General features: G+C 34.6%; 2 protein-coding genes across 3 annotated transcripts; one reads left to right on the top strand and one right to left on the bottom strand.

Annotated features, from left to right (window-relative positions):
- The first annotated feature begins 1,815 nt into the window (after positions 1 to 1,815).
- On the top strand, positions 1,816 to 3,867 carry LOC111917197 (AP-1 complex subunit sigma-1). 2 transcript variants are annotated; one of them, XM_023912861.3, is made up of 8 exons: positions 1,816 to 1,971; positions 2,087 to 2,209; positions 2,741 to 2,827; positions 2,930 to 3,021; positions 3,122 to 3,230; positions 3,318 to 3,353; positions 3,448 to 3,534; positions 3,617 to 3,867. In XM_023912861.3, the coding sequence occupies exons 2-8, from the start codon at positions 2,207 to 2,209 to the stop codon at positions 3,686 to 3,688; spliced, it is 486 nt and encodes a 161-aa protein (XP_023768629.1). In that variant the 5' UTR covers positions 1,816 to 1,971; positions 2,087 to 2,206; the 3' UTR covers positions 3,689 to 3,867. The 2 variants fall into 2 exon arrangements, with proteins under 2 accessions (XP_023768629.1, XP_023768630.1); XM_023912862.3 differs by having other exon boundaries at positions 1,821 to 1,971; positions 2,150 to 2,209.
- A 760-nt stretch (positions 3,868 to 4,627) lies between these two features.
- LOC111917198 (LRR receptor-like serine/threonine-protein kinase FEI 1) lies at positions 4,628 to 9,286 on the bottom strand. Its single transcript, XM_023912863.3, has 15 exons — positions 9,138 to 9,286; positions 8,693 to 8,768; positions 8,059 to 8,127; positions 7,659 to 7,854; positions 7,305 to 7,512; positions 7,139 to 7,210; positions 6,964 to 7,035; positions 6,777 to 6,848; positions 6,605 to 6,676; positions 6,408 to 6,487; positions 6,174 to 6,335; positions 5,737 to 6,069; positions 5,411 to 5,659; positions 5,216 to 5,349; positions 4,628 to 5,128 (listed from the first exon to the last, which is right to left on the bottom strand). The coding sequence occupies exons 4-15, from the start codon at positions 7,753 to 7,755 to the stop codon at positions 4,910 to 4,912; spliced, it is 1,770 nt and encodes a 589-aa protein (XP_023768631.1). The 5' UTR covers positions 7,756 to 7,854; positions 8,059 to 8,127; positions 8,693 to 8,768; positions 9,138 to 9,286; the 3' UTR covers positions 4,628 to 4,909.
- Between the last annotated feature and the right edge of the window lie 747 nt (positions 9,287 to 10,033).

The following is a 10,033-nucleotide window of genomic DNA, read 5'->3' as shown; positions in this document are numbered from 1 at the left end:
GACCTTGGTCCGATGCAATTGTCTAGTGTGCTTGATGTCTTTGTGATTCAAGCATGTCTTTGTGTTATGTGTTCCGGACTTCGGTCTGATGCAGTATGCAGTATGTGTGCTTATGCTAGTTTGATATGTTTATGTTATGCTATGTTATGCTCAGTCAGATTCCGGACTTCGGTCCGATGCAGGGGACAAGGTCCCAGTCAATTCCGAATTTCGGTCCGATGCGGTTAGTTCCAGTATTCGGTTCGATGCAGGCGACAAGGTCCCAGTTAGTTTCGGACTTCGGTCCGATGCAGAGGGCAAGGCCCTGGTTAGTTCCGGACTTCAGTCCGATGTAGTTCCCGGACTTCGGTCCGATGCAGTTTCCGAGCTTCGGTCCGATGCAGTGGGCAAGGCCCAATAGTTGTTTGTATATTATTGTTTGGTATGTGGTAGTTTGGGGGAGCTCACTAAGCTTCGTGCTTACAGTTTCAGTTTTGGTTTCAGATACTCACTTTTCAAAAGAGGAGCTCGGGAGGATTGCAATGCACACACCATTTGTTCAGATTGGGATATTTATACTCTGATATACTTGATAGTTGTTATAATATTTTGAGATACATTGCTTATGAAATATTTCTATATGAGGTTTATTGACTATGGTTTTTATTACTAAATTAAACAAAATTTCCAGACTGTGTTTTCGGGATGTTACAGGTCAAAAGTGAATACCTAAAAATTAGATGTTATAGAACAGTAGCGACATACAACAAAACAAACGAAATCGGGTCCTAAGCAGCCACCGACCAGCCTTTCATTGTCAACACAAATGAAGAAGAAACCTAAATGGAAAGAGGCAGTGAAGGGGTCGAAAAAGACATGACGGTGGATGATTTCAATGATGTGTGGCTTCGTAGTGGTGCACAGATTTCTTCTCGACTTCTTCTCCACCGGTGGGACGTCGTCGGTACGATATGGAATCGGGGGAGCCTTCCACCCAACCAAATAGAAAATGGTGGAATATGTTGTGGGAGAGAGAAATGTTCTTTAATGAAACAGTGAGGGCTTAGAAGCTTCTTGGGTAGGAATCGAAATTTTAAGGAACAACTATTGGAGGAAACGGTGGTGAGCCGAGCATGTGGTGCCACATTGAGTGATGACTAAGCAACTTTAGAATAAAGCCATATAATGTCATATTAAAAGGGCAAGCAAAAAGCAGAAATTGTAAAAAGTCACTAAAAATAGAGAAATTTATCAAAAAATAATAACCTCTATTGGCAAAAATCTTAAAGAACCAAAGTATATTATTCTTAAGAGCTATGTGCATTTATATATATATATATATATATATATATATATATATATATATATATATATATATATATATATATATATATATATATATATATAACAGATTAAAATTGAATTAAGAGAAAAAAGAAAAAAAGGAGAGAGATAAAAATGAAGAGGAATCTTAACTTATTCACATCTACAAATTTAATGATGATTTATATTTTTTATAATAAAATATATAAATCATTTGTTTTAATTAAAAAATAGTCCTGGTATGTATATATATATATTTTTATGTAATGAATTAAAAAAAAATCAGGTAGCTTAAAATTCACCCGACCCAATCCGAATACCCAAAATTCAATTCGGTTCGGTTTCGGTTATAATTTTACTTGATATTTACACGAAAAACCCGACGGGTATATCTGAACAACATGCCTAAACTAAAAAGCGTTTCTAAAATTTTTATTTTTCTTATAAAAATTTCTAAAAAATAAATTATTTTTCGTGAACTATACACACCATAACTATTTTGACTATATTTGGTTTTTGCTTTTTCCTCATATAATACATGTAATCATAAGCTGATAAGAAATAGATTCACACTTTGTTCAACAAAATAGAAGTCCCTTTGTATAGAGGTGCTCTGTTCCACCGGCGACGATCAAGGCAAATCCAAACCTTCAATTTTCTCTCTTCGAGGTTTACTTTCCATCTCCTCGCTATCTCTTGATCCCGACCACTTTATGTTTTAATCATTCAAAATAATTGTTAAATTCTGATTGAATTTTCATTTCTAATTTTCATATACGCGTAGATTTTCTCTCTTTTAGTTTGGGCAAGTTTTGTAATAAATGCGAGGTTATTTCATCTTCTTCAGTAGAGTTTTCGATCGGATCTGACGGCAAACGAGGTTTTTCTCGCAGAAGTTTGAGCCATGGTGAGAGCTTGTAAATCCTTTTTTACTAGTTGCGTTTTTATAACCATTTAATTGAATTAGGGTTTCTATCATCAGTTGCTTACATATCTAGAAAAAACCATCTAACAATTATCTTCAATTCCCAATCGAACATAGACCAAGGATGAATTTGATTGTGCTCAGGAACGAGGATAGTGCCTTTTTCACCCTAATTATTTTGAAACAATGCTTCTTTCTAGAATGAACATTAATTGTGGAACAAAAGGGACTCTATACAAAGACTAGAACTGTGTTATTTCTCTTTTAGGGTTCTTGTGGTGGGGAGATACATCCATGAACTTAATTGAGTGACATTTACACAGACTAGCATGTTGTGAACCGAGGTTTTCTGCAAGTGCAGATCAAAATGTAACAAGAGTATTAAGGATTAAGAAGTTTGTGAAATCAGGAATTTGGATTTATCATTTGTGCAATTGGTGTAAATGTATAGATATGAGCATTTGTGGCATTGGAACTTGGAAATTATATGTTATAACTAATTTTTTGTTGCAGATTCATTTTGTTCTGTTAATAAGCCGACAAGGAAAAGTCAGGTTGACAAAATGGTATTCACCTTATACCCAGAAAGAAAGAAGTAAGGTATGCAATTGCAAGAATTAACAAGTTCTCATCTCTTTGATCCATGTATTTCACTTTTTCTTATGTTTCAGTATATTGTTGACATTCATGGACTTTATGTAGGTAATACGAGAGCTGAGTGGGATGATTCTCACACGTGGTCCCAAGCTTTGCAACTTTGTTGAGTGGAGAGGATTTAAAGTCGTTTATAAACGGTATCCCTTAAAATTAATACAACGTTTCCATTTTTAAAGAAGCTTTATTGTTCGTTTTTTGTAACTCTCTCTCTTTTTTTTTAATAAAAAAACTTATCAGATATGCCAGTCTCTACTTCTGTATGTGCATCAACCAGGAAGACAATGAATTGGAAGTCCTTGAAATTATTCATCATTATGTTGAGATTCTAGATCGCTATTTCGGAAGTGTAAGCCATCTAATCTGTAAGAAATATTGGAAATGTGTTGTTTAGTAAGAAAATTATTTTATAAAATTTTGAATTTGTGTATGATAGGTTTGTGAGCTGGACCTGATCTTTAATTTTCACAAGGTATGTTTTCGCTTTCAGTTTTTGTCCTATTCACATCAGTCTCAGTCAAAGTCAAACACAGTAGTACAACCTGTTCTGTTCTGTTTTGTTGCAGGCTTATTATATATTGGATGAGGTGCTAATAGCAGGAGAGCTTCAGGAATCGAGCAAGAAGACGGTGGCCCGTCTAGTGGCAGCACAGGTAAGATTTAAAAATCCTGGTGGCACATGTCCATGTGGCGGGTTGTGAGTGGCTGAAATTTTGGTGGTTTTTGTGTTTGTAGGATTCTTTGGTGGAGGCTGCTAAAGAAGAAGCAAATTCTATAAGCAATATAATTGCACAGGCAACCAAATAAGCTTCTACTTGCCCTTACCTCTATCATATTGATATATTCACATCTCATTTTTACTATCTTTTTTTCTGTTGTTTTTTCCCTTTTGTTTGTGTGGAAATCTTTTTTTTTAATTGTTAGAATTTTGAAATTTGAAAAGTCAACTGATATTAATCAAATGTATGGATGTGTGTATTTGTTCATTTTGAGCTTCTAGATGTGTAACAACGATAAATCTTAACTTCAAATGTTTACATGCTTCATAGTCTTCTAAAAATAAACATGTGTTTGATAAATATGGTTGTCTAGATCTCATGCATAAACAAATATGAATTTATACCATATAGGCAAAATACATGTAAAATGAATGTACTTTAGAAGATGTACATTTATAATTAACTTTTAAGAGTTAATCAGGGACAAGTTACAAAAGTCTTTTTTAAGTTATAAGACACAAAATACGTATACATACAAACAAAGGGGTGGATCGTAGATTTTTAAACTGTTAAATGTTATAGAGATTTGACATTGGGCAAATAGAATTGTGATTTAACTTTGTTGCTGTGGGACAAGGAGTTGGAAAGATATATGGTTACATTCTTTGAATGTTGTCTTATAAAACCCCGACGATAAGGGCATTAAAATGAATTGATTTTTCTTTGGTTTATTTCTCTTTTTGGCCTAGTTGTATCAACACATAGGTGTCGTTCAGTCAAATGTTGTGATGAAGGTTCAAGTTCTATCATGGACAAAAGGTATAAATTTAGAAATAGAATAATAGTTCGTATGGATAAACCTTTCTAATAATAATAATAATAATAAGATTCATTTTTGAAGTTTGAAAATTATGTACAAGTAGAGTGAGATGGTGATCTGGTTGGTCACTAATACATATTTCTGCAATCATGTTTTCTTGTGTTATAAAAAAGACACAAGACGTATTATTGCATGAGGTATGAAATGTTATTGATGAAAAAGTTGCATTTGAATTTAAAATAAATAAGCAGAGTGAGCATATTATACAGAAATGGCATCATCACCACCAAGAAAGAAAGAGGATCCTATTACCTATACACATGTGGCTAAATAATTACCAAGTAAATGTTATATCAATATCATATCACAAACGGGGGGTGGGGTAAATTTGTAATAAAAAAAAAATTGGTACTCATCTCATCTTACTGCATGAAAGAATGGATTGGAATTGGGTGATGACGTGGAAAATGAATTTGCAGAAAATGTTCTTCAATCGGATGAAGAATCATAGAAGTCGCTTGGGCATGGAGTCATAACCTCGGATTCAAGTGTTTTGACGACTCTGTCCATTGTGGGCCGATCTTCAGGACTCGGACTCACACATTGAATTGCAACCGACAGCAGAGCATCAGATGTCTCCGCCTCCACCCCCTCACACTCTCCATCAATTATCTCACGCTGCCTGTCCTCCGTCACCAAATAATTCAACTGCAAATAAAATCAAAAATCAAAAATCAAAATAAAAAAACATCCATCTTACCACAACACAATAATACATCACATGACATGACATACCCAGCCAACAATATTAAGGCCTTTCTCTATGAAAGAAGCATCCGTGGGCCTCTTTCTACTCACAACCTCAAGCATCAGCACACCAAAACTATACACATCCGTCTTCTCTGTTGCTCTACCACTTTGCATGTATTCTGTATCAAACAAAAATTAGAAACATGTACATATACTTTCTGATTGATGTTGGTTTGTTACCTGGAGCTAAGTATCCAAAAGTTCCTGCAACAATGGTGGTGATGTGAGATTCTTCATCTTCCAGCAGTTTTGCAAGTCCAAAATCAGAAACCCGAGCCTCGAAATTTCCATCAAGCAAAATGTTGCTTGATTTTATATCACGGTGTATAATTCGAGGGGAACAGTCATGATGCAAATAAGCCAGCCCTTTTGCAGCTCCCATGATTATCTTCACCCGTGTTTCCCATGCCAGTTGTTCATCACCATTTTCTGATAACAAATCATTCCTCCCTCAATCTCAATCACAATTCACAACAACAAAATTATTATAAAAACAAAATTATTACCATGGAGAGCTTCGTCTAGGCTGCCACCTGCTAAGTAGTCATAGAGCAAGAGTTTTGAAGTTGGAGAATTGCAGTATCCTCTCAAATTCACCAAGTATTTATGTTTGATGCTTCCAAGAATTGCAAGCTCTCTCTCAAAAAAACGATCAAATCCTTCGTTTAATTTTACGATTCTTTTTAAAGCAAAAACGTTTCCATCATCCATTGAAAGCTTGTAGACTGTTCCAAATCCTCCAGCACCAATTATATGCTCATCATTTAAAGCTTCCAGCTTTTTTATTATATCTTTTGATGAATATGGCAAGTCTCCATGAAACATCACAATCGATGCACCTGAACCAATCAATAACAAAAGAAAAAAATGCTCTTACTAATAATAATTATAAAGCTCATATTATTGATTATTCTGTTAAAAGCTTATCTCATTCTTTACTTACCTCCACTCACATCCTTTGCAATCCCTTTTGCATCATTTTTCCCAAGTTTTTTATAGAGAAAACAACCCCAGAAACACATAAGCGCAACAAGAAGCAATGCACCAACAGTAGCAGAAGCACTAATAAGTAACCTTCCAGAATTCTTTTTCACATTTTGACTCCCTACACAAACAAAATAAATCACTCGAATGTAAAAAAGTCAACCAACAACTTTTACAAGGAAGAAAATAAAACCTGTAGGCTGTTGATTTCCAACTTCATCTTTGCATAACTTATTAATTTGCTTCCCACATAAGTCACTGTTTCCAACAAACCTGCAAGTATCCAACCAAAAGTAAGCACCAACTTTGCCTTACAACACATTTTTATTTTCATTTTTTTTTAGATATTAAAATATGTGATAATTAGGAAATTTTAAGTTCAGAACTCACGAGTTACTTCCAAATTGATCAAAAACACCATCTGTTGGGATTGGCCCAGCTAGAAAATTGGATGAGACATTGCTTCATGGGTAACAAAGAATTAAAGTCAGTAGAAGGTTGGAAAATAATATTTAAAAAAAAAAAAAAGATCAAATGGGGAAAAGAAAATAATCATGCTTACAGGTTTAGAAGGTTCCTCAAATTCCCAAGTGATGTAGGAATTCTCCCATCAAGAGAGTTACTAGAAATATCCCTGCAACAAGAAGCAAAATCTATATTAGTTATCAGATGGTACAATTTAAAATGCAAAGCTTTTATAATTGTACTCTTAAAGTGTTCAAAAGCTACCATAAAAGAGTTAAACTTACAATGTTTGAAGGTTCGAAAGGTTTCCCAATCCAGTAGGAATAAATCCACTCAAGTAATTATTCTGCAAAAATCTGTCAAAACAATAACAACAGAAGAAAAAGGAAGTGTTCGTCAATATCTCAAAAAAACAAGAATACAATCCGATCATATCATATTAGAACAATTTGTGCTTACAATCCTTGCAGCTCTGTACAGTTTCCCAACTCTGGAGGAATTTCTCCATAAAAATTGTTGTAATGAAGATCTCTACAGTATGTCACATATACAGCATCAGTAGTTGTATAAGTATTAACTATTAAGCATGCACAAACTTGTTAAAAAGAGTTTAAAAATCACGTACAAGAATTTCAAGTGATCTAGCTTTCCAATATCTGGTGATATGAGTCCCTTTAACTTGTGATTGGAAACATTCAAAGATATAACTCTCATGGTTTTTTGATCACATATTACCCCTTTCCATCCACATGGATCAGGATCCTCTGGTCTCCATTGACCAAGAACATCATCTGAACTAATAATGCTTGTCCGGAAGTTCACAAGAGCTTCACCTAAACAATTAACACAAAACATTCTAAAATTCTTAAAAGATGTTTCTCTTGAATTGCATCATAGAAAACATACTGATATCAAAATATGATTATGATTTGAAGATGGTTAAAACAACAACAAATAAGAAGGAATAAAGTTGACATACCATCTGAAGTGAGATTTTGGCATATGTCCACCAAACAACATAGCAATAGAATGTACAATGGCAATGACCCTTGAAAATCTTTAAGGAGAATTCCCATAATTGAGCATAATAAAATTCCTACAGATCATCTGATACACAAGGCATCAAAAAATCTCCCTTGGAAACACATTTGCTGATTAACGTGACCATCTAGCAGCTGCAGGATTGTACAAGTTTCCATTTGAGAGAATAATTCAATAACACGAAAAGAAAATATATAAATTTATCACAAGAACTATGTGCATTAAGTAACAACCGTTATTGCATCATATGCACCTTTTGTGAATTAGGACAAGTGATTCGTGAAAGATTTAAAAATTAATAATTTGTTGATTTGATTGCTCTGAGATGAAAGTATAACCTGGCAGCAGAAGACAACTTTCTATTTAGGCTGAAGACCAGAAGTTCATCGACTATTATTATTAGAAACCTGAGAGAGATAGATAAGGAAAATATCTACATCAGCACCACCCAAGAAATAAGATTTATAAAATGGATAAGAGAGTGAAAAAAGAAACAAAGAAAAAGCATCAATTAAGGGTACCACATTTCCTTTTGTGAAAAATCAGGCTTAAGCATTTCCAATACAATATACCACAGCTTCCATGTAGGTGCAAAATGATGAAATAATTAAAGATAAAACATTTTAAGAAAACCCCGCAGAGTGCACCTAGCTTATGACTAGAGTTATCAGAAGAATAACATGTATGCACCTGCAACATAAGCAAGTGATCCATATTATCCTAGAAGGTAACTTGGTCAAAATAAAGTAGAAATGTTATGCAGCAAGATTATGCTTATCACAGTAAACCAAGAACATCGTGAACAACCATTACAAGAGAATTTTAGAATGTCTAAGCTAACAATAATCTACGATGATAAAAGGAAGTCACGAGCTTAAAACCCTCTGCAATTTATGAATATGAATGTATGTTACAGTTTACACATGTTGACGATTTGAGGATTTTACATATACAGATGAAGATGAGAAATACCATTGAAGTGGCTTCTAATCTCTCCTCTTTCTGGTGTACAAACTCTGCAGCAGTATGGCCGAAATGTCCTCCTTCCCTGCCCATGAATAAGTACAATGTTCAGATAGCTACACAAAACCTAACATGGTACTGATATAGTCCTCAATCACAACGATACGTTTATGAAATAATAGTTACATGCCCCTTATTCTAATGATTACCATCACCCCTTTGGTATTAAACCCATATGCAAAAACCCCTAAATGACAGTGTAATTTATAAAGACATTCAAACGTTATCCACTATTAGCAAATCAGAAATCATCATTATGGCTAGATACAATCAGAAGGCTAGTAAGGCAGCTATAACTGGAGCTACTTTTGCTTCATTCAAGTAAATTACATGTATCGCTACTGAAATTAAGCCGATAAAAAGCAAATTTAATCAGTATAGAACTGATAGTCACCGTGTTTTGGATCTGCAATTGAGGAGTTGAGCAAGTAGAAGCCGGAAGTTTGAGCTGTAAAGTAGAGAAACCCCTAATAGAAAAAGGAGTGTGTGTGTGATCATGAAGGGGAGAGAGAAGATGCTCTAGACATAAATATGGGGCAGGGCATCAGCGTCACCAATTAGCACAGAGTGGCGTCGCACGTGGGAGAACGATTGTTCATACGTGCGACCGACGCTCGCTTCGTATAAGTTGGACTGTTGGACCATAGCCCGTGTCATGTTTTTTTCTTTTTCAAAATATCTCCTCCAACTTTGACCGAACAAAAACATGATATTAGAATTTTTAGTAAATTACCATTTTGGTCCGTGAGGTATATATTTTTGTGTAGGTTAGATCTTAGGTTTATAAAATTTGAGACTTCTTATGGCCGGTTCCATCTTTCAGTTTTGATCCCCATCAGTATCACATTTCTCGTCAATGTTATTTCGTTAAGTACGTATCAAATAACTAAACTGACCATATCTATCACCACCACAACCACATTATACCATTATTGTTGTTACCGCTCCACCAATATCGTTGTCGGACTCGCTGCACCAAACGCCATTGTCACCACCACCAATCACCCCTATCACCATCGCCAATCACCACCATCACCATCATCCACCAACCACCAGCACCGCTAATACCATCACTTGCACCAAATTTAAATCACAAACCAAAAATTAGAATCAAATCAAAATCCTATCATATAATCAAATAAAAATAAGGAATGGAAATGAAACCACTAATTAAATTAAAATAAAAAATAAGAGATTATAATTACAGAGGAGAAAGAAAGGGAAATCAAAGAAGATCCAACATTTTCTTTCACTTGGGCCCTATATAAAAATACTAACCCTAGGGTTCGT

This window comes from Lactuca sativa, chromosome 3 (assembly GCF_002870075.4).
Source record: "Lactuca sativa cultivar Salinas chromosome 3, Lsat_Salinas_v11, whole genome shotgun sequence".
In the NCBI taxonomy this organism is placed as follows: Eukaryota; Viridiplantae; Streptophyta; class Magnoliopsida; order Asterales; family Asteraceae; genus Lactuca; species Lactuca sativa.
Note: the sequence above shows the minus strand (reverse complement) of the source record. Positions and strands in the feature narration are given on the sequence as shown.